The sequence below is a fragment of the Aspergillus eucalypticola genome (assembly GCF_003184535.1).
Source record: "Aspergillus eucalypticola CBS 122712 chromosome Unknown BO83scaffold_23, whole genome shotgun sequence".
NCBI classification, from domain to species: domain Eukaryota; kingdom Fungi; phylum Ascomycota; class Eurotiomycetes; order Eurotiales; family Aspergillaceae; genus Aspergillus; species Aspergillus eucalypticola.
Window position 1 is genome coordinate 538,439 of NW_020290297.1, and position 22,884 is coordinate 561,322.

At 51.9% G+C, this 22,884-nt stretch overlaps 11 protein-coding genes across 11 annotated transcripts; 4 read left to right on the forward strand and 7 right to left on the reverse strand.

Annotated features, from left to right (window-relative positions):
- Positions 1 to 18: 18 nt before the first annotated feature.
- BO83DRAFT_419481 (histidine phosphatase family protein) lies at positions 19 to 1,727 on the reverse strand (the record flags this gene model as incomplete). The annotated part of the gene is made up of 4 exons (XM_025534884.1): positions 19 to 508; positions 583 to 717; positions 775 to 892; positions 950 to 1,727. The coding sequence occupies 4 exons, from the start codon at positions 1,725 to 1,727 to the stop codon at positions 85 to 87; spliced, it is 1,455 nt and encodes a 484-aa protein (XP_025385360.1). The 3' UTR covers positions 19 to 84.
- Positions 1,728 to 2,196: 469 nt separating this feature from the next.
- BO83DRAFT_380872 (50S ribosomal protein L36) lies at positions 2,197 to 3,104 on the reverse strand. The gene is made up of 3 exons (XM_025531857.1): positions 2,744 to 3,104; positions 2,598 to 2,632; positions 2,197 to 2,528 (listed from the first exon to the last, which is right to left on the reverse strand). Exons 1-3 carry the CDS (start codon positions 3,011 to 3,013, stop codon positions 2,489 to 2,491), a joined length of 345 nt encoding a protein of 114 aa, XP_025385361.1. The 5' UTR covers positions 3,014 to 3,104; the 3' UTR covers positions 2,197 to 2,488.
- A 193-nt stretch (positions 3,105 to 3,297) lies between these two features.
- On the reverse strand, positions 3,298 to 5,345 carry BO83DRAFT_410385 (threonine dehydratase, biosynthetic). Its single transcript, XM_025534212.1, has 3 exons — positions 5,118 to 5,345; positions 4,841 to 5,057; positions 3,298 to 4,780 (listed from the first exon to the last, which is right to left on the reverse strand). The coding sequence occupies exons 1-3, from the start codon at positions 5,298 to 5,300 to the stop codon at positions 3,483 to 3,485; spliced, it is 1,698 nt and encodes a 565-aa protein (XP_025385362.1). The 5' UTR covers positions 5,301 to 5,345; the 3' UTR covers positions 3,298 to 3,482.
- A 983-nt stretch (positions 5,346 to 6,328) lies between these two features.
- rcf1 (respiratory supercomplex assembly factor RCF1) lies at positions 6,329 to 7,340 on the forward strand. The gene is made up of 4 exons (XM_025534885.1): positions 6,329 to 6,380; positions 6,447 to 6,580; positions 6,656 to 6,726; positions 6,794 to 7,340. The coding sequence occupies exons 2-4, from the start codon at positions 6,543 to 6,545 to the stop codon at positions 7,216 to 7,218; spliced, it is 534 nt and encodes a 177-aa protein (XP_025385363.1). The 5' UTR covers positions 6,329 to 6,380; positions 6,447 to 6,542; the 3' UTR covers positions 7,219 to 7,340.
- BO83DRAFT_439774 (LYR motif-containing protein 2) lies at positions 7,280 to 7,998 on the reverse strand. Its single transcript, XM_025536202.1, has 5 exons — positions 7,843 to 7,998; positions 7,735 to 7,792; positions 7,595 to 7,677; positions 7,519 to 7,542; positions 7,280 to 7,468 (listed from the first exon to the last, which is right to left on the reverse strand). The coding sequence occupies exons 1-5, from the start codon at positions 7,924 to 7,926 to the stop codon at positions 7,409 to 7,411; spliced, it is 309 nt and encodes a 102-aa protein (XP_025385364.1). The 5' UTR covers positions 7,927 to 7,998; the 3' UTR covers positions 7,280 to 7,408.
- Positions 7,999 to 8,470: 472 nt separating this feature from the next.
- BO83DRAFT_439775 (elongation factor G) lies at positions 8,471 to 11,559 on the forward strand. Its single transcript, XM_025536203.1, has 4 exons — positions 8,471 to 8,727; positions 8,830 to 8,941; positions 8,999 to 11,028; positions 11,089 to 11,559. The coding sequence occupies exons 1-4, from the start codon at positions 8,519 to 8,521 to the stop codon at positions 11,141 to 11,143; spliced, it is 2,406 nt and encodes an 801-aa protein (XP_025385365.1). The 5' UTR covers positions 8,471 to 8,518; the 3' UTR covers positions 11,144 to 11,559.
- Positions 11,560 to 12,131: 572 nt separating this feature from the next.
- Positions 12,132 to 13,926, reverse strand: BO83DRAFT_419485 (alpha/beta hydrolase; the record flags this gene model as incomplete). The annotated part of the gene is made up of 6 exons (XM_025534886.1): positions 13,755 to 13,926; positions 13,549 to 13,671; positions 13,399 to 13,472; positions 13,121 to 13,372; positions 12,263 to 13,069; positions 12,132 to 12,202 (listed from the first exon to the last, which is right to left on the reverse strand). The coding sequence occupies exons 2-6, from the start codon at positions 13,656 to 13,658 to the stop codon at positions 12,132 to 12,134; spliced, it is 1,314 nt and encodes a 437-aa protein (XP_025385366.1). The 5' UTR covers positions 13,659 to 13,671; positions 13,755 to 13,926.
- Positions 13,927 to 14,047: 121 nt separating this feature from the next.
- Positions 14,048 to 16,880, forward strand: BO83DRAFT_343775 (uncharacterized protein). Its single transcript, XM_025528706.1, has 2 exons — positions 14,048 to 14,420; positions 14,499 to 16,880. The coding sequence occupies exons 1-2, from the start codon at positions 14,143 to 14,145 to the stop codon at positions 16,822 to 16,824; spliced, it is 2,604 nt and encodes an 867-aa protein (XP_025385367.1). The 5' UTR covers positions 14,048 to 14,142; the 3' UTR covers positions 16,825 to 16,880.
- Positions 16,881 to 16,975: 95 nt separating this feature from the next.
- On the forward strand, positions 16,976 to 18,412 carry BO83DRAFT_343777 (class I SAM-dependent methyltransferase). The gene is made up of 2 exons (XM_025528707.1): positions 16,976 to 17,527; positions 17,619 to 18,412. Exons 1-2 carry the CDS (start codon positions 17,278 to 17,280, stop codon positions 18,230 to 18,232), a joined length of 864 nt encoding a protein of 287 aa, XP_025385368.1. The 5' UTR covers positions 16,976 to 17,277; the 3' UTR covers positions 18,233 to 18,412.
- Positions 18,231 to 20,506, reverse strand: BO83DRAFT_105590 (TLDc domain-containing protein 2). Its single transcript, XM_025525890.1, has 2 exons — positions 20,332 to 20,506; positions 18,231 to 20,227 (listed from the first exon to the last, which is right to left on the reverse strand). The coding sequence occupies exons 1-2, from the start codon at positions 20,378 to 20,380 to the stop codon at positions 18,366 to 18,368; spliced, it is 1,911 nt and encodes a 636-aa protein (XP_025385369.1). The 5' UTR covers positions 20,381 to 20,506; the 3' UTR covers positions 18,231 to 18,365.
- A 388-nt stretch (positions 20,507 to 20,894) lies between these two features.
- BO83DRAFT_343783 (glycylpeptide N-tetradecanoyltransferase swoF) lies at positions 20,895 to 22,744 on the reverse strand. Its single transcript, XM_025528708.1, has 4 exons — positions 22,651 to 22,744; positions 22,129 to 22,568; positions 21,287 to 22,070; positions 20,895 to 21,221 (listed from the first exon to the last, which is right to left on the reverse strand). The coding sequence occupies exons 1-4, from the start codon at positions 22,702 to 22,704 to the stop codon at positions 21,024 to 21,026; spliced, it is 1,476 nt and encodes a 491-aa protein (XP_025385370.1). The 5' UTR covers positions 22,705 to 22,744; the 3' UTR covers positions 20,895 to 21,023.
- Positions 22,745 to 22,884: the final 140 nt, after the last annotated feature.

Below are 22,884 nucleotides of genomic sequence, written 5' to 3' on the forward strand. Positions count from 1 at the left end.
TACTACTATCTCAACCTCTCCTGATCATGTGCCCCATTTTTATCTCAAAAGTGCCCACCACATGATCATGAAGAGAATAATCAATCAAGCCAACCCCCCACACCTCCCTCCCATCCTAAAATTCTCCGCCGTCGAAGTATTCCACCCCCACCAAAACTGCAGGTCCTGCTTATCATCTTTCGGAACCTCACACTCACTCACATAACTCGGCAATCCTCCCACGAAATCCGCGTACTCGTCCAACGGACAAGAATACCCCGGCCCACTCTGACAGTCCTCCAACGGCACAACCGCCTCGTTCAGGATCAGTCGGACGAAGATCCCGCCCGGCGCGAGGGCAGAATCAGTGCAGTTCATGCGCTCGATGGTGAGACGCCCGCCCATGGGGACTATGTCCTGGACGGACCAGGTGGATGGGGGGAAGGGGATGCGGGTTTTGTTCAGCGGGGTGGAGGGCGTGGCGATGCCGAGGGCGGTTATTATGGGTGTTATGTTGCTGTCGTGGCAACTGGTTGGATTTATTGTTAGTAGGGTGGGGTGAAACGAGGAGGGAGGGAAGGGGGTGTTTGGGGGGGGATGTACAAGTTGAAAAAGAGAGGCCCGGATGAGGAGGGGCCTTGTTGGAGGAGAGTGAGGGTTGCGTTTACGTAGAGGGCGCCGAGGGCGCGGGTGTATTTGTTGCCGGGACTGTTGGTGTCATTGTTGTTGTCGTTAGTACTGGATGATGATATTGTGGTGGTATGATATGGCTGAAGCTTGGGGTTGGGGGTTTACCCTGCGCAGTAGTAGAAGTTGACGTTCCAGAGATGGGCGAAGCTGATCCATTCGTCTGTGGTGAAGACGTCGATCCAGGGTGATGAAGAGCGCGTGTTGAGCTCGTAGGCGGTCATTACTGCTCACTGTTAGTGTGTACATCGTTTAATAGGTGTAGATGAGATGGGGTATTTACGTATAAGTGAGTATACGTCAGTCCAGTTCAGGTTGAGACCCTGATACTGAGCGTTCAGTCTTTCCGCAGCGACATTGAATTGAGGCAGATAGTATGGCATGTCGTCGCAGATGCTCTGTGCATCATCGTCCTGTACATGACATGTTGGTGTCAGACTATCTGCGCCCTGGCTGTCAGATTCAGAGATGATATTGAGCGCTGCTTTGGTGGCATAGCTCTCGTTACCGAGGAACCCTTGTCCGAAGTTCTGCGCTGTGCTGACAATTCGTTGGAAGTCAGATGCGAATAACGGGAGAATAGTCGACTCGTTATAAAGATTTCCATAGCGTTGGCGGTACGCCTTGCCATGGTTGTACGCGTCTCTCAGTCCTGCATAGGGCCCTGTCGAGGTCTCCGCCTCGTAGCAGTCGGATGGGACGAAGTAGGTCCATTTATTCAGGAATGCTAGATCGCCGCCACTGTAGTTACCTGCGATGGAGTCGTTGACTTTCTTCAGGGCCTGTTCAATGGAAGTTCCTTCGCCTGATGTGGGATATCGTTCACCATGTCGTTTAACCATGATAACTTGGTCAACGGAGCATTGTGCTGGAGGATCCCGACTGATTCCGTATGATATGCGGTCCGCGTAGGGACCACGGACGCCGTCATATTTGAGGAAGTTCTCGCCGTCCAAGACTTGCTGAGAGATGAGAGAGTCGGAGAAAGTATACGAGCTGCTCAGCGCAGTGATTGCTGGGATGGACCATAGACAAACGATTGCTGCACAGAGTCGTGCCATGACGATGACCGAGAGTGCAAGAGTAAGGAGGTTGCTTGCAGACTATTCCTTCAGAATCCTGCATCAATGTGCCCGCACATTCCAAAGCTTATGATAGAAGGAGTTGACTTCATCAGGTATGCTGATGCAGGTTGTAAAAAGGGGTCTGTCGGCGATTAAACGATCAGGGGAATGCTATATTCGACATCATTCGAATATGAACGAGCCATCCCTTGCATGCTGCTTCGGGAAGAAATGCAAACCGTGCGGAGTCGATCAGTCAGTGACTAGAACATGGCGTCGAACCTGATCATGAAGAGCTATACCCCGCATATGTCGAGGAGGCGAGGATACGAGAGAAGCAGATCATGGAACCGTCGGATCCAGGAAAAGTATCGCATAAGGACTCCGCGCATCCGAAATACGACTGCCCACCAAACAACCACCAAGATATCAGTTCACCCGGGAAAAAGTGTTTGAAGAAAGAGAATTCCAATATATAGACACAATTAATGTACAGACAATGCAATAAAGCGCCTAACCAACCAGTTGGTCGTATCCCATAGCAAATGCGCGGTTTTCCCAATGTCGAGACCCAGTAGTAGTAGCCGTATACCCACAATACATCTATCCACGATTTGTTTACCACCGTCACAAGGTCAGGCAGAGGTCATGCAAGTAATGCTAGCTGTTCCATCGGCTTCAGTTGATGTTCAATGCAAGCAATATCTCGTTCGAAGGTACGCTCATTCTCTCATGCTCTCGCAATCGTTCCCATCCATCTATTTCCCTTGGCGCTGCTTGTGCTTCGGGTTCTTGGAGCTATTGCAAAACAATATGTTAGTGATCTTGCTATAGTGAGCTTTGCAGCTCGCATCAGTGTCGTCTTACCAGATAATGTAGACGCGGTTCTTTCTCCGCACAGGCTGCAGGTCCACTGTGTTAGCCTCATTCCAACAAATTACACGCAACCTCCCGCTAATGCCAATTTCTCCAACAGTAGAGAAGAAATCTGATTCAAATAATTCATGGCGTACCTTGCAGCCATCACACAACCGCTTCACTGATGAGCGAGTCTTCATCCCCCGGACCTGCTCAACTTGTCTCAATGTGGACCCCACACTAGCAACTCCGACATTGTTGGTCTGCTTCCCGGAGCGCAGAAGGCGAAGGCCATTGCCAAGGGAGAGGCGAGCGATTTGCGAAAAAGGGCGCGAAACGAGAGCGGCGGACCGGCGAGAGAAGGAGGGGAGAATTTGACGGAGGGCACCGGTCGAGGCCCCAAAGACGGAACGGAAAGACAGCATGGTGTCGGTTGGCGGATGGACGATAAATCTATGGCCGCCGAAAATCTGCGAGAAAATGGAGGATCTCGAGGGAATCTAGACTCGAGACAGCTATATTGGCACCGCTCATCATCAATTGTTCGGAATCCCTTCGGAGCAAATGCTGGCCGGAGTTACTGTACCGCCGAGTTCCGATATCCGACCAATCATGGTTCGCTGCCACTGTTCCGAAGCATTTACCATAAAACACTTGCAAGACAAACGAAATTTGCTTTCTTATGGCGGATATAGATAAATTATGGAGTGAGTATCATGTTTCATTAAAGTATATACGAAGAAAAGCCCCAAACTTAGGTACACAGATCGGTCTATCTTCCACATGCCCAATAGAACGCCATAACATTTCAAACAAAATCCATCAACGGCCCACACTGTGTTTTCTAGAATTCTAATATGATCAGAGAAAAGCAAATACAGTACCGGAATTCCTCTACCGCAAGAAGGTCTTGTAAGTAGGGGAATCGGTATGTTCAGTGAAAGGATAAGCCAGGTCGCTGAGGAAAGCCTCCAGCTCCGCCTTCTCGTTCTCGGGGCATTGGATACCCGCAAGTACCTTGCCAACATCACCACCGTAGTTACGGTAGTGGAACAGAGAGATGTTCTGGTTGGGACGAAGGGTCGTCAAGAACTTGGCTAGAGCACCAGGGCGTTCGGGGAACTCGAACATGAACAACCGTTCATCCGCGACCTCGCTGCGACCACCAACCAGGAAGCGCAAGTGCCTCTTCGCCAGCTCGTCATCACTGAGATCCTTCGTATCCATGCCACCTCGTACCAATTGGCTGATGATTTTGGCCAAATCATCCCGGCCAGTAGCGGCGGACAAGGAGATGCCCATCAGAACATCGGCTGACGATTCACGGGCGTAGCGGTAGCTGAACGCTGTGACCGCATGAGGAAGAACAACCTCAACGAGCTTCGCAAAAGCGCCCGGCTTCTCGGGAATCCTGACGCTCAGGAGCGCTTCCTTCCGCTCTCCCAGAGCCGCACGCTCTGCAACAAAGCGCAGGCGGTCGAAATCCATGTTTGCTCCGGAGGCGATAGCGCACAGCTCCCTGCTCGTGTCTGGGCTGGGGTTGTTTGCGGCGTACTTCTTGAGACCGGCCAGAGCCAGAGCACCCGCCGGTTCAATGATAGACCGCGTGTCCTCGAACGCATCCTTGATGGCGGCGCAGGTCTCATCGGTTGTGACCTGAACGACCTCATCGATGACTTCACGCGCAAGCCGGTAGTTCTCCTCTCCGACAGACTTGACAGCAGCACCGTCTGCGAACAGTCCCACGTCCTTCAGGAACACTCTAGAACCCGAGTCGAGAGACTGAGCCATGGCATTGGCATCCTGGGCCTCAACGCCAATGATCTTCACGTGCGGTGCAATGCGCTTAAGGTAGACGCCAATGCCAGCAATCAGACCTCCTCCACCGACGGCACAAAAGACAGCCTCCAGCTTCTGCAGATTGGCCTGGCGCAATATCTCCATGCCAATGGTTCCTTGTCCAGCGATCACGTAGGGGTCATCGAAGGGGGGGATCATGGTCAATCCGTGTTGCTCCTGCAACCGGTACGCTTCTTGCTTAGCTGCGTCGAAGTCGTCTCCGTGCAGGACCACGCTACCACCCAGGCGGGCGACATTCAGATGCTTGATAGCGGGGGTGCCCGATGGCATAACAATAGTCGCGGGGATCTTCAATTTCCGAGCGGAGTAAGCAACGCCCTGCGCATGGTTTCCTTTTTCATTGTGTCAGTCGACGAGTGTCACCTTGACTTGTTAACACCGACGCCACCCACCTGCTGAGCACGCAATGACTCCCTTCCACCGTTGTTCGTGGGTCAAGTGCGCCATCTTGTTGTAGGCTCCACGAAGCTTGAAACTGAACACGGGGAGAAGATCCTCTCTCTTCAGGAGCACACGGCACTCCAAGCGATTGCTGATGTTGACCGCATGGTGAAGCGGGGTCTCCTCGATAATGTCGTAGACACGGGACGTCAGGATCAACCGGAGATACTAAATACAAGAATCGCATGAATAATTGAATAGAGGACATAAACTCCAGTGTAGACTCACGTCTGGTGTTCCATTGGGAAGCAGGAAGGCGTCAGGAATGCCATAGTCGACTGTTGATCGCTCCTGGCCGTCCACCTTGTCCGAAGTGGGAGACGGAGCAGCAGAACGCTCGTTCAGGGTCAGGTTGTCCAACTTGGTTGAAACGGGGAACGGAACGCCGTTCTCTGTGACTTCGCCCGGCATTATGGCGTCTTTGTGGGTATATATGAGAGAATTGAAGGTGATAAGAACAAAGACAAAGACCAGAGTCCGGCGGAAATCCTCTGAGTCAACCAAACGAAAAGTCCGGCGGTGGCACTAGATCCGAGTCAATCAGGTGTATTCCGTGGGGAATTCCGTGATCGGAGCGGAAAAGTTTTATGTCATCAACCCTCCATTCCAGCCCTAAGTTCTAGGCCGGCAATAGTTGTAAAATGTTTTATGTTGAGGAATAAGAAAAGACATGCAAAGAATTTAGGAGCATATTCGGGCGTCGTAGGATCATAGCACTATTATCGAGGTAATATTCTTGCATTTCCCCCCCTTGAGTATTCCGCGGAAGCGGCAACAAACTGCCAACTCAATATTTTTCTCAGACATTGCGGTCTTCATATACTTACCCCGTAATGCTATTCATGGTTGAAGTGGGCCTGAAGGAATCCATGCACCACCACCAGAAAGCGTAGGAAATTCTTTACGTACATGCTTCTTCCCAGCCAATGAGGTCAGATGTAATCTATGACAGGCTTTTGAGTCTCACAAGCTTGATGAACCATCTGTCAAGGTTAAGAAAACTCCGGGTGCGCTTTTCCCAAAACTTGCCCAATCAAGGAATAGGCGAAAGCAGAACTTATTATTCACATGATCCGCCATCGAAAGTGATACTTTGACTTGATTTATCCAAGATCATCAGTGATAACGTGACTTGGTAATACTATGGTCAAGAGCAGGCGTCTCACGAAGGTACATTATCATCTCCATATATTGAAGATCTGCGACTCTAAGTTTCGGCTCTATGAGGCTATTCTTGACAGGGAAAAAGCACCTGGTATACAGTGTAGAACACTCGAGGCATAGCACAAACCGGTTATCTGTCCGAAGTACGGGCCTGATAAAGAGTAAAGGAAGGTACAAGTGATTACAGTGCCTCTGCGTAACATACCGTATCCAGTAATACGAAAATTATCTCCTCCGTATGCTTGTTCCTTCCGACGTCATGTTGCCCGGGTGCACGCGCGACGCATTTACTATTCTCTCCGGACAGGGTGCTACTGATCAATCAAGGTCGGCATACATGAGCAGCTTTGGCTGCCTCCTCAATCCTACAAACTCTTGGCTAATGACCTGCAGATTTGATTAGCTTCTAGCTCCAGCGGCCCCAGCCTCTCCGAGCCCCTTCGCCGATCGCCACACTTGATAGCAGGTCACAGTAATTATTATAGCAAGATGAGCGAGCCTCTCCCATCGTCTTTTGAAGAACATCCGTACGTATTTTCCTCCTTTCAAATACAGATCATAGACTGGTCGCTCAGCTAGTTCTAACATATTTGTTTGTGCAGTCAGTTCCAAGAGGAAACTTCGCTCCAAAAGTTCCGCAGACGTCTCAAGGAAGAGCCTCTGATTCCGCTAGGTAGGCATACCATTGAAGCTCAGACACCATTTCTTCAACCAAGCTTAGCTAACTTACTTGAACCTAGGATGTGCTGCCACTTCCTACGCACTGTACCGGGCCTACCGGTCGATGAAGGCCGGCGACTCCGTCGAGATGAATAAGATGTTCCGTGCTCGTATCTACGCCCAATTCTTCACCCTTATCGCCGTGGTCGCCGGTGGAATGTACTATGGTAGCGAGCGGAAGCAACGGAGGGAGTTCGAGCAGATGGTGGAGGCACGCAAGAGCCAGGAAAAGCGGGACGCTTGGCTGCGCGAGTTGGAGATCCGTGATAAGGAAGACAGAGGCTGGCGGGAGCGTCATGCGGCTATTGAAGCCGCGGCAAACGAGGCCGCAAATGCTAAAAAGTCATTCCCCGAGCAGGATGCTGCTCGCTCTGCTATTGAGCCCTCCGAACAGAAGTCGATTGGGGTACTAAGTGCTGTGAAGGAGTTGTTGTCGAGGCAGTAAGGTTGGCAATAGGAAGTGTTGTTGAGTTTCTTACTTGATTCTCATGTTGGTTTGGGTATCTATGATATTGTACATATATGCATTCGATTTTTGTCAGAATATCACTCTCCATCTCTTAACCCTTGATCTTATTTCTCTGGACCTTAGCCTGTATCTTAATTAGTGCTTGATCCTGGCGAGTTCTCCCCCATTAGCCGACAACCTGCTCGTCAATATACCGCCTCATCATATCGAACTCTGACTTTCCGGTCTATGCATAGTTAGGCTGCTTGTCCATGAAAGAACACTTGGGGAACTTACCGAGATAAGATATCGTATATGTTGCTATCCGTACTCGTCAGTCTGGTGCTGTACTGAAAAGGTAAGGAAGTCATACCAAATCTGTAACGTTTCTATTACGCTCAAACTCCCCACGAGCATATCTGTGCAGTTCATCCTTGGTGGACGAGCTGGGTATTTCTGCGACTTTATCAGCATGGTGCATGATTGCTATGAGTACTATAGATATGGACTGACTATTGAGCGCTCGCACAATCTCACGCCATAGAGAAATGACTCGTTGCCTTTGGATGAACTTCCGATCATATCAGCGCATGAACAACTCAATTAGCGATGGTTACACACATGATCGAGGCTAACGGTTGGCTTCTTGAGCTTCGAGGGCTGGCTGCGAGATACGGAAGCCAGAAGTCTCAGAGACGGTCGCATTTGGACGGTAATTATATAAAATGGTCCACTGGGCACCGACTGGGTAGCTAAGAAGTATCAATGCGGTACGGTTCTATAGTGATTGCTGGAAATAGTAAATGATTGCATCTATGATTGATGATTAACGGACGGTGGCGGAGAACAAGGCGGTGAGCTGTTCTGCTACAATGTACTGATACGAAATATTTCGGCACGGACAGTATTTCAATTACACAATTCTGCCGTCTCTGTACCTGAAGGTCTAGAGCACGGCTTCACCAATTTTGATGGGTCCGAAGCCGGAAGAGACACGCCTTCGGTGCACTTTCCGGGGGGATAGATATAGCTTATCGGGAATGATGTACAATTGCAGCACCTTCCAATACAACATCCCTTTAGACACCTCGAATCTGACCCTGATGAGAATCAAGCCAAAGATCATTGGCTGCAATGGCCCCCGGGAAAGCGGAGGCCAATCAATCCTAGTATAGCTCACGTGACTGCGTGCCTGGCTTCCCCGAACTTTTTTTCGGAGCCGCAGAAAAGATCGAGACGCCTGGGGACTCAAAGAGCGCCAACGTTTGATTGAGATTCGGTGTGCACGGAGATCATCATGAGGACTCCTACTCTTGCGCGGCTGCCATGCCGCGCTGTTTCTGGATTGACCAGATCTTCAGTCCGTCTTCAGTCCCAGAACTTCTTGACTCGGCGATGCGCTTCGACGGCTGCTCTCCGTTCACCTACTTTGGCTCCGGCTTATCAGTCTACCCTGAGCAAACACTTCCAGCAGAGGAGGAACGCTTCTGCTACTGCTGCTGCTGTGTAAGCATCTACTACGTCCTGTCTATCTTATTTGCTGTCTTTGTTCAAATAGAAGCACTTTACTTTGACCAATTACTGATCGTTGTTTTCAAATAAACATAGGCTTGAGGCTGCCGCTGCCAATCCCGACACCCTGTCGCAAGAGGCCATCATCGAAAACCTTGACCCCGTCGAAGCAGCACGTCTGTCCCGTGTTCGGAACATTGGTATTGCTGTAAGGACATTGTGGATAAGAGTTGCTTGGAATATTCGCATCTAATAGTCATTCTAGGCACACATCGACAGTGGTAAGACCACATGTACCGAGCGTGTCCTTTTCTACACTGGACGTATCAAGGCTATTCACGAAGTCCGTGGTCGTGATGCCGTTGGTGCGAAGATGGACTCCATGGACCTGGAGCGTGAGAAGGGTATCACCATCCAGTCCGCCGCAACTTTCTGTGACTGGGTCAAGAAGGACGCCGAGGGCAAGGACCAGAAGTACCACCTCAACTTGATTGATACTCCGGGTCACATTGACTTCACCATCGAAGTCGAGAGAGCGCTGCGCGTTTTGGATGGTGCTGTCATGATTTTGTGTGCTGTTTCCGGTGTCCAATCCCAAACCATCACCGTTGACCGCCAGATGAGACGTTACAACGTTCCTAGAATTTCCTTCGTCAACAAGATGGACCGTATGGGTGCCAACCCCTTCAAGGCTGTTGACCAGATCAACAAGAAGCTTAAGATCCCCGCTGCCGCTGTTCAGGTGCCCATTGGTGCTGAGGATGAGTTCGAGGGTGTTGTCGATCTGCTTCGCATGAAGGCGATTTACAACCGTGGACCCAGTGGTGAGGAACTTTTCGAGACCGATGAGATCCCCGAGAAGGTTAAGGCTGTGGCGGAGGAAAGAAGGCAGATGCTTATCGAGACCCTCGCCGACGTTGATGACGAAATTGCCGAAATCTTCCTCATGGAAGAAACGCCCAACGAGGACCAAATGAGACAGGCCATCCGTCGGGCAACCATCAACCTGAAGTTCACCCCTGTCTTCATGGGATCTGCACTGGCGAACAAGTCCGTGCAGCCTATGCTGGATGGTGTCATCGACTACCTTCCCAACCCCTCCGAAGTGCAGAACCTTGCTCTTGACAAGAAGCGCAACGAGGCTTCTGTGAAGCTCGTCCCCTACAACTCTCTGCCCATGGTCGGTCTTGCATTCAAGCTGGAAGAGAGCAACTTCGGTCAGTTGACCTATATCCGTGTGTACCAAGGTACTCTCCGCAAGGGCTCTTTCGTCTACAATGCACGCAACGATAAGAAGGTCAAGATCCCTCGTATTGTTCGCATGCACTCTAACGAGATGGAGGACGTTACTGAGGTCGGAGCTGGTGAGATTTGTGCTGTGTTCGGTGTCGAGTGTGCCTCCGGTGACACCTTCACTGATGGACAGCTGGGCTACACCATGTCCTCCATGTTCGTTCCCGAACCCGTCATCTCCCTGTCCATCAAGCCTAAGAACAACAAGGATGGTGCCAACTTCTCCAAGGCCATGGCACGTTTCCAGAGAGAGGACCCGACTTTCCGTGTCACCTTCGATGCGGAGAGTGAACAAACTCTTATCTCTGGTATGGGTGAACTGCACCTCGAAATTTACCTCGAGCGTATGCGCCGTGAATACCGCGTCGACTGTGAGACTGGCCCGCCTCAGGTTGCCTACCGTGAGACCCTTGGCGAGCGTGTCGAATTCGACCACCTGCTGAAGAAGCAATCTGGTGGTCCTGGTGACTACGCCCGTGTCGTTGGTTGGATGGAGCCGACGGGCAGCCTTGGCGAGAACGTGTTCGAGGAACAGATTGTTGGTGGAAGTATCTCGGAGAAGTTCCTCTTCGCTTGTGAGAAGGGATTCCACCTCTCTTGTGACAAGGGTCCTCTGATTGGACACAAGGTCCTTGGTACCAAGATGGTCATCAACGATGGTGCTACCCACATGACTGATTCGTCTGAAATGGCCTTCAAGAACGCCACCCAGCAGGCTTTCCGTAAGGCTTTCAAGGAGAGTAACCCTGCTGTCCTCGAGCCCATCATGAAGACTGTCGTGACGGCCCCATCTGAGTTCCAGGGTGACGTTATCGCTCTCTTGAACAAGCGTAATGCTACTATCAACGACTCTGAGGTCGGTGTTGATGAGTTCACCGTGTATGCGGACTGCAGTCTGAACGGCATGTTCGGCATCAGTTCCCACCTGCGTGCGGCTACCCAGGGTAAGGGTGAATACACCATGGAGTTCAGCCACTACGAGAGGGCACCTCCCCACCTCCAGTAAGTCACCGTATCCCCGCACATATCATTAAGCCGATACTAATAAGAATCCACTTATAGGAAGGACCTCATTGCCAAGTACCAGAAGGCCCAGGCCGACAGACACAAGAAATAAGCCTGTCGCAATCCTGTGGCTTGATGCTTGGAACAGCTTTGCGGAGGTAGACCCACCTTCTGAAGCTACCCTACACCAGTAATGCAGTTCAAAAGTATACCCATTACGTCTCCTTTCGGGGTTCTTGAACCTGCAATCCCCCACCCGCGCTCTATCCTCCCTCCTACCTCTTCCCTTCTCGGCGTGTATTCCCTACGAAGACGATGTTCTCATTATGTTTAGATAATTTGGCGCCATGTATTATTTATAAAGCAATCTAGACGGGCCCTGTGGGCGTCGGAAAATTATCAGTCAGTGCCATGGGGCCGGGTTGGTAGGGTACCCGGCCGTCCATCCCCGAGACAGCTCATTTCGGTTTCAGACTGTACATATTTGACCTAAAGGTCGTTATATCTCCTCTCATATATTCAAATTTCAAGCATATACTGGGCTATAAAGCAATTCCTGGGTGGTGAAAAGGACCTACAGTTCAACGTAGTTTTAATCGGGTAACCCATTAGTACTACCATAAACTACTCCCCCTCTAATGCAAGTCTTCAAATAATCTCATGGTGTTGGATCATATCTTCTGTGCCTTGCTCGCCTTTGCTGTACTACTCTATGTCCTTCTACGAACCGCAGTCACTCATCCAACGAGTATATATCCCAAACCAAGCACCAATATACCTACCCATCCAAAACCCGAGACGCACACCCACATGCAAACGACTCGCAGTACCTCAATAGAACACAAACACAAGCTCTAGAACATCTGACAGTGAATACAGACTCTTCAGTCGCGTCAACGCGTCCCTAAGCTCTTTCATGATTGGCCTGCCTTATAAGTGGATTTTCGCGATTCCTTTTACATCTCGCTCATTTCCAGGTTTCTATTAGCTACCAGAATTCGAGGCTACAACTGCCATGTGCAAGCCCCAGTCTGAATTTAGCCTGTAATATCTAATAATAGTCTATGTGGGGTTGACGGCGAGATATGGTGGCATGAGATTCACTTCTCAAAGGCCCTCATCACTGAAAGAGCGGCGACGGAGAAGGTTGCGACGCGGTTGTGGCCTTGTCCTTCATTGTTAGTTTTTATGCCACGTATTATGTGTTGGGTTTGGTTCTTTATCGACGTACCGCCATGGCTAACACGCTCCCATCTGACGCGCTTAACAACTGCGTTGTCTTTCGTCGACTGGTTCTCCCAGATTTGCACTTCGTTCGGTCCGTTAGAGTCCTTCCGTTCGTGGACTATCCTGCCAGGGCCACCGGGGATGTCCTCGCCCGTAGCGGCGATCCAGACCTGCCGGCCCTCCTGCCAGGGGATCTCGACGTCGTTTGCTGCATGAATGATGAAGAGGTCGAGACCCTTGTTAGCGTAAGTGGGGTTAGGGTCATCTTCTGTAATGTTGGTGTTTACTCCTGACAGACGCGCGACCCTAGCGGCGGTGTCCCAGCGATCGACGATGTGGCTCTTTGCCCAGTTGTGTGCCCGAGGGTAGTTGGCTAGCAAAGAGAGCATTGGAGGTGTGATTCCCTTCAGACTGTAGGAATCGATCAGACTTGGCACGTTGCTGAAGGATGCTAGCAGGATAACGCCGGCGAAGGGTTCCGGGTCCTTGAGTGCTGGCTGGATAGCAGTAGGGTCTGGGGAACCGAACGCAAAGCGCTCTGCCACGGCTGCGCTGACGGCTGTTCCTAGGCTCTGACCCATGATAACGATGCGTGACGGGGAGATGTTCAGTGGCCCGGAGGTGAGATAGTTGAGCAGGGATACTCCGTCTGTGATTAGACCCTCTTCTGTGGGAGTGCCGGTTGAGAGGCCAAACCCGCGGTAGTCAATGGCAAAGACATGAACGGGGTTCTGGGGTGTAGAGAGTCCCAGGACTTGTCGATAGATGTCGGGTCGCTGGGCGGATGCGAGGTGGGCGGCGTTGCCGTGAACTGGTGTAGATTATCAGCTGCTGTATTTAGAGTGCGATCGTGTTTACTTACAGCTGACCACTACCCTGGCATTCGGGTCATTCATAAGGAGCTTGAATGCAGTGGTTTTGGTGTAGTCGTCTGCTGGTCCGTCGGGTTCGTTTGCATTCAGCTCCTCTTCGTGCTCGTGACACAGTTGCAGGGGCAGGAGATGCCATCCGTAGAGTGTCTCGTTATCGGGAGTCACGAGATTAAATGGCTGGACCTGCGTTTCTTTCGTTGTAGTTAATGAGCTGGTCCTTTGAGTATGATCTGGTCGGTGACCTGTAGACTGGAACAGTCTAACATACTGAGAAAGCCGAATGATTCCACCAGGTTGACGTCCTGCCACGCAGTGGGATTGATCTTGTTGACGTAGAGGGCACTGATACAAGTAGACAGCAGGTCAACCAATGTGCTCGTCTCGAATAGTGATTCGAGCATATAACGAAACAACGTACAATCTTTGGACTACGGGATACGTCATGGCACAGACGAATATGGCATAGAAGATTCCACCGGCTGCCAGGGCCCAGTAGGCCTTTTTGAAGATGGGTTGAAGCTCAACCATGGTGGCTATGGGCCTACATTAAACAGTACACAGTTTAGCCGATTTGAAGGTAGACATAAAGCGAACTGCGAGTCGAGATGTCTCGGGAGCCCTTACTTTGAACCCGCCGTGTGCTCCGTACACTAATTGTGATAAGCAACCTGAAGGTGCGACCTCTCAACAGGATCTAATCAAGACAGCAAATATATTTTAGAATATTCACACCTGAATGCCACCAATGCGACCTGGCTAGACGCAGGAACGGTGAATAAGCAGAGGATGCGGATGATTAAACCGGGGATGCTGAGGCTCGGCGGTGGAACTGCCCGATCCAGCTTCTGCCTCCAACTTCACTTTCTCCGCCGCCTTTTTTCTCCTCCTCCGCAACTCTCATCCCTTCCCATCATACCATTTAATCCCGGAGGCTGCGAGATGTCCGCTGCTTCAATCAGCTGGCTTTCCGATTGGCGTGTAACTGCTCGTCAATAATTCTCTACATCTCAGCATGGCCGAAAAACGCAAACTCCCCGCCCGCGAACGTCGCGAACCCGCGGCAAAGCGACGAGCCTCCGAAGCTCCGTCTCGACCATCCCCTCAACCTCAACAGTCGAAGAAGAAGGGGTCTACACCGGTCGTCGCCCCTTCTCCCCCTCCTCCGCCACCACCGGAACCTACCGAACCCCCTTTGCCTACCAAGATAAAGGATGGAGAGCCTCTTCCGACTACGGCCGCGCCGCAACCAACTACTCTTACGGATAAAGAGTACCAGTCGTATGCAGAAAGGTATGTGTGCCCTCCTAACTACACGCGCAGAAGCGCATATTGTGTATTTCAAAGCTTTCGGTCGCTGACCAGTAACAGTGCGATTCTGTTAGCTTCCCTGGAACGATCGAAGAAGAAATGGCTAAGCGACGGCATTTTGGAGAGATACTGGACCAAGCCCAAGAAGACCAAGAGGGAGCAGATTGAAGGGAAGAATCCGCCTAAGGAGACCATGTCAAAGGTTGGAGCTTGCAACATTGTTGTCGGACCTCATCTGTTCGACGCGATGCTGTACACTGTCAAAGATCCCAACGCGCCGCCGCCGATCCAATACACCACCCCTCAGCGCCCGATGGTTCATTATGGACATCCAAACAACTTTCAACAATACCACCCCTATCCTCACTCCCCTGCTCCGCCCCAACATGCACGGCAACATCCACCCCAAGGTTCTCCGGCGACTCCTGGAACACCTCAACCTGGCTACACTCCCGGAAACCACCCACCCCCTGCACATCCTGCTCGGACTCCAAGTCAGCCACCCCACCGTCCCCCTGGCCCTCAATCTGCGCAAAGACCATCGCCGTCCCAGCACCCTCAGACTGCCCAACCGCCGAAGCCTAGCCCAGATCCCGTCATTCAGATGCTTGCAACACGAGCCGCGTCCGATCCTGAGCTCAAAGCGTTGATGCGCGTCGTGGCCTCGAGCAAAGCATCTCAAGAGCAACTCCGCGCTTTCCAGGCTCATATTGACGAACTGAATGCCATCATTCGCGCAAGGGAACAGCAGCAACAACGGCTACAGCAGCAGCAGCGCCAGGTTCAGCCTTCCACTCCTTCTCATCCTCCCCCGCGTCCGTCACAAACTCCTATACAACACCCCCAGCCCCAGCAAACGCCGCAACCTTCGCAACCTCCGCAACAACCTCCCTCTGCACAAAAGCATCCCACGCAGCCAGTTCAGCAAACCCCCCAGCAGAAACCCCAGCAAATCCCTCAGCAAACCCCCCAAGGGCAGTCGCAACCACAGCCCACGCCGCGTGTCGAGGTGCAAGTCCCCAAACCATCACCGTCTGCCGCCCCTGCCCACCCTCCTCCGAACTCGAACATCCCACAACCGCCACAAACGCCTACTCCACAGGCACCTAAGCCAGCCCCTCAGGTTGTAATAAAGCAAGAACCTGGCGTGGCGGCGCCAGGTCAGCCCCCGTCTCAGCCCGTTTCGAGTCCTAGTGTGGCGCCAGCTCCAACTCCTACCCCGGATCCGCAAAAGCAGGCAAGCCCTGCTGTACGACCCATGCCGCCTCCCCAGCAGCAATCAACGCCGCGGCCAGGACCTCCACACCCACCCTACCAACAGCCTCCGTATCAGAGCCATCCACCTGCCATACAATCTCGGCCTCCGCAGTATGGGTCGCCAGCGCCATATTATCGCCCAGCTCCGCCACCGCCCCCTCCGAGACAGAACTATAAGTCGGTGGTCTTTGAATTTACGTCACCGCTGACCCCCTATGGAAGCAGCACATCCGGACATGCAGGCTCTGGTGATCGATATCTATTTCCCGAGTACACAATTCTGGAATGGCTCCCTGGAGGAAATACTGTTCTTGCCTCGTTCCTGCTCGTGAGGAAGGTTGATCCAAACGCGACGTTTCCCTTAGAGTCAGCTACTGAGACGGCCAACCCCCGGGCCAAAGGCAAGGCATCCAAGTCCAAGTCGAAGAAAGCAGACAAGAACAAGGAGAAAGCGGGCGAAGCGGACAAGGATAAAGGGAAAGCAGAGGATAAAGAAAAGGACAAGCCGCAGGAGAAATCCAACGATAAACCTGAATCTTCCGGCACCGAACCTAAACCTGATGGTGATAAGGCACCAGCCAGCAGCACCCAAGCTGACCAGAAGGCTGAAGTATCCGAAACTCCTAATAAACTCTCCACAGACAAGGATGACTCTAAAGACAAAAAGGTCGATAGCAAGGACAAGGACCAGGAAAAGGAGAACAAGGAGAAAGAGAAGGACAAAGACTCCAATCTGAAGGAATACTACCAACCCGTGACATTCCGCATCTTCACCAACAATCCCAAAGTCCTCGAGCCTCTAGGCCGTGTCGTGAAGCCTCCGGACGAAGTCCGCAAATACATGAACGAGATCATGGACCGAGCGGAACGCGCTCCCGAGGGATTCCTGGCATACCGTCTGCCCCGAGAAGAGCCCGACGATAACAAGCCGGCCCCTGAGACAGAAGATAGCGGCAAGAAAACCGGAACTCCGGTGCCTGCTGCGCGTGGGAGGTTGCAGTCTCGGAGTAAGACGGTGGACGAGGAATCGGATGTGGAGAATATCGAGGGAGCTGTAGAGGAGGAAGAGGAAGAGGAACTCAAGGATTTCTATGGTCCGCCTACGGGACTTCCACCTATGGGGGCGTGATAATTGATAGACTGGTTTCACAGTATATAGGTTTGAGCACCTAGACTATGTATGAGTAATGCATTCCGTGTATGTTTGATTATCGTCATAAATTCCTTCCCTTAGCGCTGCTATCTTTCCCACCCATCTACCAAAATGCCGTGCTTACCCCATCTATGACTCCTACTGCGCTATGCAATTAGACCTATACGTTGACTCACTTCCAGACAAGACTAATCTAAACGATAAGGAAACATCTACTCTCTAAGAAATAGGCCGATCCCTTATGACTCAACCAATCTAAAACAAACTAGTTAACTGCAGGGATGTTTGTGCGTCAGCTTACATCCATACTAACTAACCCTCAGATAAGATGCCACCATCCGCCGCTCCCATTAGCCACAATAAGAACTATAATAGTCCCAAACCCCATCATCCCACACCAATCCAGCAAAACAGCAACAAAAAATCAAAATGTCCACCGACCTCTCCACCACCGCCGCTTCCATCGCGCGCCTCTCCCTCCACGACCCCAACAACTTCCACATCCAACACTCGCAAACCCTCCACCGACTAAACCTCCTCCAGCACTGGACCACCATCCCCGCAGGCTCCAAACTCCTCGAGTTAGGATGCGGCCAAGGCGACTGCACGACCGTCCTCGCCTCCGCCGTAGGCGAGCAAGGCAGCGTAGTAGCAGTTGACCCAGCGGATCTTGATTACGGTTGGGCCCATCAACCTCTCCCCACTCCTCCATCATACCCTACCATACCTGTCTACGGCAAACTAACATACAGCTATCTATCTCCCATTAGGATCTCCCTACACCCTCTCCCAAGCCCAATCCCACATCACCCAATCCCCACTAGGAAACCGAATAACCTGGATCCAACAATCCCCACTAGATTACCTCTCCACCCTACCCCCGACATTCGACGCTGCAATCCTCGCCCATAGTCTCTGGTACTTCTCCTCTCCCGCAGTTGTCTTGTCTACTTTCCGCGCCGTCAGGCAACACAGTAAACGGCTCTTGCTGGCTGAATGGGGGCTAGTAGCCACGCACCCGTCCGCGCAGCCGCATGTGCTCGCTGCGCTGGCGCAGGCGGCGCTGGAGTGTCGGAAACCTGGGGATAGTAGTGACTCGAATGTGCGGACGGTGTTGGGGCCGAAGAGGATTACGGAGTTGGCGGTGGAGGCGGGGTGGAAGGTCGAGAGGGAGGAGTATGTACAGACTGGGGAGGGGTTGTTGGATGGGAAGTGGGAGGTTGCGGCTGTTCTTGATGGGCGGTTTGAGGCGGAGGTGAGGAGGGTTGTGCGGGATGAGAGGGAGAGGGCGGTGGTGTTGGCGGCGAGGGATGCGTGTGAGGTGAATGTTAGAGGTAGGGAGGGGGTGAGGAGTATGGATGTCTGGGTTGCTAGTTTTGTTTGATGATGGATGGATGGATGGATGAATCTTTGATTGATTGGTAAGAAGGGTGATGAAGGATGATCAACTCAATTGCGAACTAGTACTGTTATTACTATCTTATCAGGTCCAGGGTTTGTTTTTTCAAGGTTTATGGTTAGACACTCCCTCCTGCACGTCGTCCTGCACCGTCTCCGATTAACCCTGCGGTTTCCAGTAACCATCTGGCGCTTTCTTCCGCGGCACTGCCGCCAGTCTTTAGATTCACGTTGCGCCGCCGTTCAGCTTCCCGAGCTTCAAAGTCCCATTTCGCCTGCTGTAACTCAACGGCGCTTTTTTCGCCCTCTGCGGACGTGGTTGTGGGGTCGGGCACCAGACCCCAGACTTCTAGGTTGTAGATTTCGATGGTAGTTTTGACGGTGGTATCTGGGGTAGAGCCTGGGGGTGGGGGCAGGAAGACGCCGTTGCGGACGACGGGAGAGACGTAGAATTGTGCAGTCTCGAGGCTGACGTCGATGGTTAAGCTGCCTGCCCCGTGCGGAGTGGGGGGCTTTTTATTGCTGCGCGATGAAGGGGGAATCTGGCAACCTATTGATATACCTGAGCTGGTGGAGAAGTAGGCGGCTGGGGTATTTGATTGTTGTTGGATGGATGAGGAGGGATTCCCTTGCAGGAGCATGTGTTTTGGCGAGAGCTGGAAGAGACATGGGAGGACGGAGTTGGAGAACTTGGAGCTGGTCTGGGTGGAGGTTGGCGATTTCCATGGCTGTGGCAGGTAGGCGCCAATGGTCACCATTTTGCCGCTTGGGTTGGTTCCCTCGAGCACGAGGAGAGTGCCTGAGGACCAGGTGAGCACGTGGTGCGAAAATGAGGTTAAAGAGGAGCCATGCGCCACGGTTGAGAAGACTGGGTGCAGGCGCACATTGCCGCGCAGGAAGTTTAGGCTTTCCGAGGATGAGGGGAGGAAGAACGACAGATGTGAGATGACGCTCGGGTTAAGAATCACGGATTCAAAGCTACCCGGGAGCGTAATCGTTGTGGGTGAAGGTAGATCGTCATCTGGAGCTTCTTCGGCAGGCTCTGATGCCGCAGAATCGGCCGCAGAATCGGCCCTGTTGCGTTTTTGGGATAGGTTCAGATTTCTGCTGAAAAGGAGATGCTCGAACAGCGGTGTCAGAGGATCGAAAAGATACGGAAATGAAGATGTCACGGTCCGGGAAAACTCCTTATAGCTTATACCGCCAGAAGATTCATGGTTGAATGCTGCCATGATGCTATCGGCCTCCGATCGAACTGCTTCCATGCGCTCTTCGTTTAGATCGGAAGTGTATGTTTTTACAGGCTCAAGAGGCTTTAAGGGCGAAATAACTATTAGGAGCATCAAGAGGCGACGGAGCGTATCAGCAGATATCCGAGCTTCGTAGACAGCCCTGTCCATGCGCGAGTCGTGCTTGAAGACCTCGATAGCATCCAAGGATTCCAGAGCAGCTAGTGCTAGGTCATCGTCCTCCTCGTCCTCATAATCATCGTTGGCCGGCTCATCGATGGCAAACCCTGGGACATGGGAGCTTGGCGCAGGTGCATCAGCATCCTCGCGGACTTCATCGTCATTATTCTGCTGGTCAACGCTCTTTCTTCCAACATCAGCAAGACTTCCGAAAAGCAGCCGTATCCTATCCCTGCGCGCACGTCTTAGGACTTTTCCGTATCGTTCAGTCAGCAAAACAACGACTTTCACCATAGCCTCAAATGTTAGCACACTTGGAGCAAGAGTGTTTTGGAAAGGAAATGCCCCAAGGTACGAGACCATGCGGAAGATCACAGGGCCCGCATCCAGAGGACATTGGGATTCACTGCTATCTGGGATCCCTAGAAAATCCGAGAGAGTCTTCTCATTCCAGTACTTCAAGCCGCCTTGGTCAATGGCACGTGAAAAGAAGTTGTCTTTGAGATGGGTCAACTCCAAGGGAGTGAAGCATTTAGTTGCAAACCGTTCAGCAAGCACGTAGCTCAGCTCCTCTAAGGTCTTGTCAGAGACAGGATTGCTCTTCTCTGAAGAGCCATTTTTATCGTGCGGTGCGATATCATGACTCCATGACGAAAGATGGTAGCGAACTACTAACCTGGCGAGGACGCCTGCCCCCCATACTCGCTCGACTGGCCCACTCCCATCTTGTCTTGAAGTGGTCTAAGAGCTGACAAGTAAGATAATCGGTAACGCCTGAGCAAGATGGTGCCAAGTGCAATCCAAGTTAAAGCTACCAATCAGCGGAGTAGTCGTGGGGAGTAGAGGACACGTTCATCTAGGTTTATCAGTACAATCATTCTTAAGCCTGGATGCCGCGTAGTGATGACGACGTAAACCCACTTCAGGTATACGACTGACGATCAATGTGCATCAACTACTGGAAAGGACCCCGGCACTCAAGGAAACCAGATGAGCCGGAATGGCAAGAAGGACTGAAGTAATCCATCAACACCCGCGAAGGCAAGAAATAAGGTACACGACTTGTTGATGGTCAGGAGAGGAACAAAGTCGGGGGGATGCTTGGTTAATGACGGGATGGCGAGTCCCGCATGCGGCAGCCTTGGCACCTGAGGCATGACACAAGTGGGTCGGACGGCTAGTCTACTTTCGGTGCAGATCCAGGCACCCATCGGCTGCTAGTATCGCTAGGGATATACAGAGCTTTTAACATCATTTATATTCATGATAGAAGTATCCACAGTTTCTTCTCAAATGCCGCCACTAATTGCAACAGAGTTTGCGGAAGAACGTTTCATATGTGTCAAGAATGCAACAGAGTGCCAGACCCTACAGCATAACGATACCAACACCGCCCATCTTCTTCTCATCGGGAAGGTTCTTATCGTTGACACCTCCAGGGACCGGAGCCGTCCGATAATTGTACAGATAGTAGTGAAGCTGGCCGTCACCTGCACCGAACTTGAGCTGCTCCAGGAACAGAGGGTTGTCGTGCAGGGTCAGTGCGTTGAATACATCGAATTTAGCCTAAGCATTGATTAGTTTGGTCCGAAGAACAAATCCCACATGAAGGGGAATTGAGAAGACAATACCTTCTTCGCGAGAACCAGAGCATCATTCATCAGCATGAGCAGTCTCTCCTTAAGAGCCTTCTGATCCTGGGTAAAGGCAGTTTCCGTGCCATAGTAGTACAGGTAAGCGGCGCGGACGTTATCGTGCTTGGGGTGCTGAATCACAGTCGACTCAAGATTGTAGAAAGAGACAAAGTCGGTGATCTTGTGGGTTTCGGCATCTTCGACCACGTAAGACCATACAACCTGCTCCTTTCCAGCCTCTTCCTTGTGCAACAACCAATGCTCGACTTCCTCGCGGGTGAAGGCCTGGTTCAAGGCAAACCGCTTGGAATACCGCTCCAGCAAATCCTGAACAGCGTCCACATCCTTGGCCTCCATAACGCGCAAGCCAGGGGTTGCTGTGGTGCTGGGGAGGTGGTTCCTGGTGATCTGGCGTGCTTTGGTGGAGCCACGGGGGAGGTGGGAGAAGCCGATTTCGTAGAGCTTCAGCCAGTCCAATGGGCGGTGGTAGTACCGGCAAGAGCTAACAGGCGTCGGCAGAACAACACCCGCAGTGTAAACGGCTTGGTAGATACCGCTAAGATAGCAGCGACGGGTGATCTCCTTGATAAGGACGGGAGTCAGACGCTTGGAGCGCAACTTCTTGTGAATGCACAGGAAGTTGATCTCCGTCACCTTGATCTTCTGATCACGAACGCGAACTTCCGTGGGAACACCGCAGATCGAAGCGACCAATTTCTTAGACTTGCTGGCGCGGACACCGACGTGCCATTCCTTCTTCCAGCCCGGAGACATCAAAGCCCTGGAGCCCATTATAGTTAGTACCATGTGTCGAGAAAATAATCATCAGATAGACCAACCAGTGCAAAAATGACTTGGAATATCTGAACCGGAACATAGCATTGTCATCCTCGACGTAATGGTAAGTCAACAGATCCCACAGCTCTTGGAGTTCGTCGTCGTTGGTAAGGTCCAGCGTTGCCCACTCAAATCCTTCGATCAGCGTATCGGGAGTCTTGGACACCTTCTCAGGGTCGATGATCTTGATAGGTCCGCCAGCATCGTTGGCCGCCTCATCGAATCGAGGCACTGGCTGTGTCTGCCAGAACTTGTACGAAGCCATGTCCTTCTGGTTCTTTCCACCCACAGCAAGGCCCGTCAACAGCTCAGCAATATCCATCTTCCGTAGAGCTTCGGCAGCCTTGTCCTTGTCCATACCGGCCAGCTCATTCTTCAGGGCAGCGTTGCTCTCCAGCAGAGCCTCCACTGCTTTGGTGGACAGCTTGTTACCTGGCGCATCCTAGAGTAGCTGCTTGTTAGACGATCTCCAAACATTGAGGGGCATGAGAAATTCGGGTTCGCGAATTGTAAAGCCCACTCACTTCAGCTTTGGGCGCCTCGGGGGCCTTGCCCTTGTTATCCTTGGGGTCCGACATCACAGCTTGTAGCAGCGGGAATAATGAATCGAAGTTCGAGGGGTTCGGACCAAAGTGGACACGGGAAGGTTTTCTAAGCAGCCCCACGTTGCCGCCGTTCCTGCGCGGGGAGGGGAGCTTACTCTCACTGCCGCGGTAATGGCAGCCACTTTCATACACACTACTAGTGATAAACACTAC

What these genes read in the sequence shown, in the direction of transcription:
- BO83DRAFT_410385 (XM_025534212.1), bottom strand. Translation starts at nt 5,300, where the DNA reads ATGCCGGGCGAAGTCACAGAGAACGGCGTTCCGTTCCCCGTTTCAACC. An exon ending in TTCCCAATGGAACACCAGAC is followed by an intron (nt 5,058 to 5,117) that starts GTGAGTCTACAC and finishes TCTTGTATTTAG; the next exon opens with TATCTCCGGTTGATCCTGAC. An exon ending in AGTCATTGCGTGCTCAGCAG is followed by an intron (nt 4,781 to 4,840) that starts GTGGGTGGCGTC and finishes ACAATGAAAAAG; the next exon opens with GAAACCATGCGCAGGGCGTT.
- BO83DRAFT_380872 (XM_025531857.1), bottom strand. Translation starts at nt 3,013, where the DNA reads ATGCTGTCTTTCCGTTCCGTCTTTGGGGCCTCGACCGGTGCCCTCCGT. An exon ending in GGTTGTGTGATGGCTGCAAG is followed by an intron (nt 2,633 to 2,743) that starts GTACGCCATGAA and finishes GTGGACCTGCAG; the next exon opens with CCTGTGCGGAGAAAGAACCG. An exon ending in AACCGCGTCTACATTATCTG is followed by an intron (nt 2,529 to 2,597) that starts GTAAGACGACAC and finishes GTTTTGCAATAG; the next exon opens with CTCCAAGAACCCGAAGCACA.
- BO83DRAFT_439775 (XM_025536203.1), top strand. Translation starts at nt 8,519, where the DNA reads ATGAGGACTCCTACTCTTGCGCGGCTGCCATGCCGCGCTGTTTCTGGA. An exon ending in TTCGGAACATTGGTATTGCT is followed by an intron (nt 8,942 to 8,998) that starts GTAAGGACATTG and finishes TAGTCATTCTAG; the next exon opens with GCACACATCGACAGTGGTAA. An exon ending in AGGGCACCTCCCCACCTCCA is followed by an intron (nt 11,029 to 11,088) that starts GTAAGTCACCGT and finishes ATCCACTTATAG; the next exon opens with GAAGGACCTCATTGCCAAGT.
- BO83DRAFT_343783 (XM_025528708.1), bottom strand. Translation starts at nt 22,704, where the DNA reads ATGTCGGACCCCAAGGATAACAAGGGCAAGGCCCCCGAGGCGCCCAAA. An exon ending in CCGAGGCGCCCAAAGCTGAA is followed by an intron (nt 22,569 to 22,650) that starts GTGAGTGGGCTT and finishes CAGCTACTCTAG; the next exon opens with GATGCGCCAGGTAACAAGCT. An exon ending in TCCAAGTCATTTTTGCACTG is followed by an intron (nt 22,071 to 22,128) that starts GTTGGTCTATCT and finishes AATGGGCTCCAG; the next exon opens with GGCTTTGATGTCTCCGGGCT.
- BO83DRAFT_343777 (XM_025528707.1), top strand. Translation starts at nt 17,278, where the DNA reads ATGTCCACCGACCTCTCCACCACCGCCGCTTCCATCGCGCGCCTCTCC. An exon ending in CCCAGCGGATCTTGATTACG is followed by an intron (nt 17,528 to 17,618) that starts GTTGGGCCCATC and finishes ATCTCCCATTAG; the next exon opens with GATCTCCCTACACCCTCTCC.
- rcf1 (XM_025534885.1), top strand. Translation starts at nt 6,543, where the DNA reads ATGAGCGAGCCTCTCCCATCGTCTTTTGAAGAACATCC. An exon ending in TCGTCTTTTGAAGAACATCC is followed by an intron (nt 6,581 to 6,655) that starts GTACGTATTTTC and finishes TTGTTTGTGCAG; the next exon opens with TCAGTTCCAAGAGGAAACTT. An exon ending in AGAGCCTCTGATTCCGCTAG is followed by an intron (nt 6,727 to 6,793) that starts GTAGGCATACCA and finishes ACTTGAACCTAG; the next exon opens with GATGTGCTGCCACTTCCTAC.
- BO83DRAFT_343775 (XM_025528706.1), top strand. Translation starts at nt 14,143, where the DNA reads ATGGCCGAAAAACGCAAACTCCCCGCCCGCGAACGTCGCGAACCCGCG. An exon ending in TACCAGTCGTATGCAGAAAG is followed by an intron (nt 14,421 to 14,498) that starts GTATGTGTGCCC and finishes GACCAGTAACAG; the next exon opens with TGCGATTCTGTTAGCTTCCC.
- BO83DRAFT_105590 (XM_025525890.1), bottom strand. Translation starts at nt 20,380, where the DNA reads ATGGGAGTGGGCCAGTCGAGCGAGTATGGGGGGCAGGCGTCCTCGCCA. An exon ending in GGGGCAGGCGTCCTCGCCAG is followed by an intron (nt 20,228 to 20,331) that starts GTTAGTAGTTCG and finishes ACAAGACCTTAG; the next exon opens with AGGAGCTGAGCTACGTGCTT.
- BO83DRAFT_439774 (XM_025536202.1), bottom strand. Translation starts at nt 7,926, where the DNA reads ATGCGACCGTCTCTGAGACTTCTGGCTTCCGTATCTCGCAGCCAGCCC. An exon ending in CAACCGTTAGCCTCGATCAT is followed by an intron (nt 7,793 to 7,842) that starts GTGTGTAACCAT and finishes TATGATCGGAAG; the next exon opens with TTCATCCAAAGGCAACGAGT. An exon ending in GATTGTGCGAGCGCTCAATA is followed by an intron (nt 7,678 to 7,734) that starts GTCAGTCCATAT and finishes ATAAAGTCGCAG; the next exon opens with AAATACCCAGCTCGTCCACC.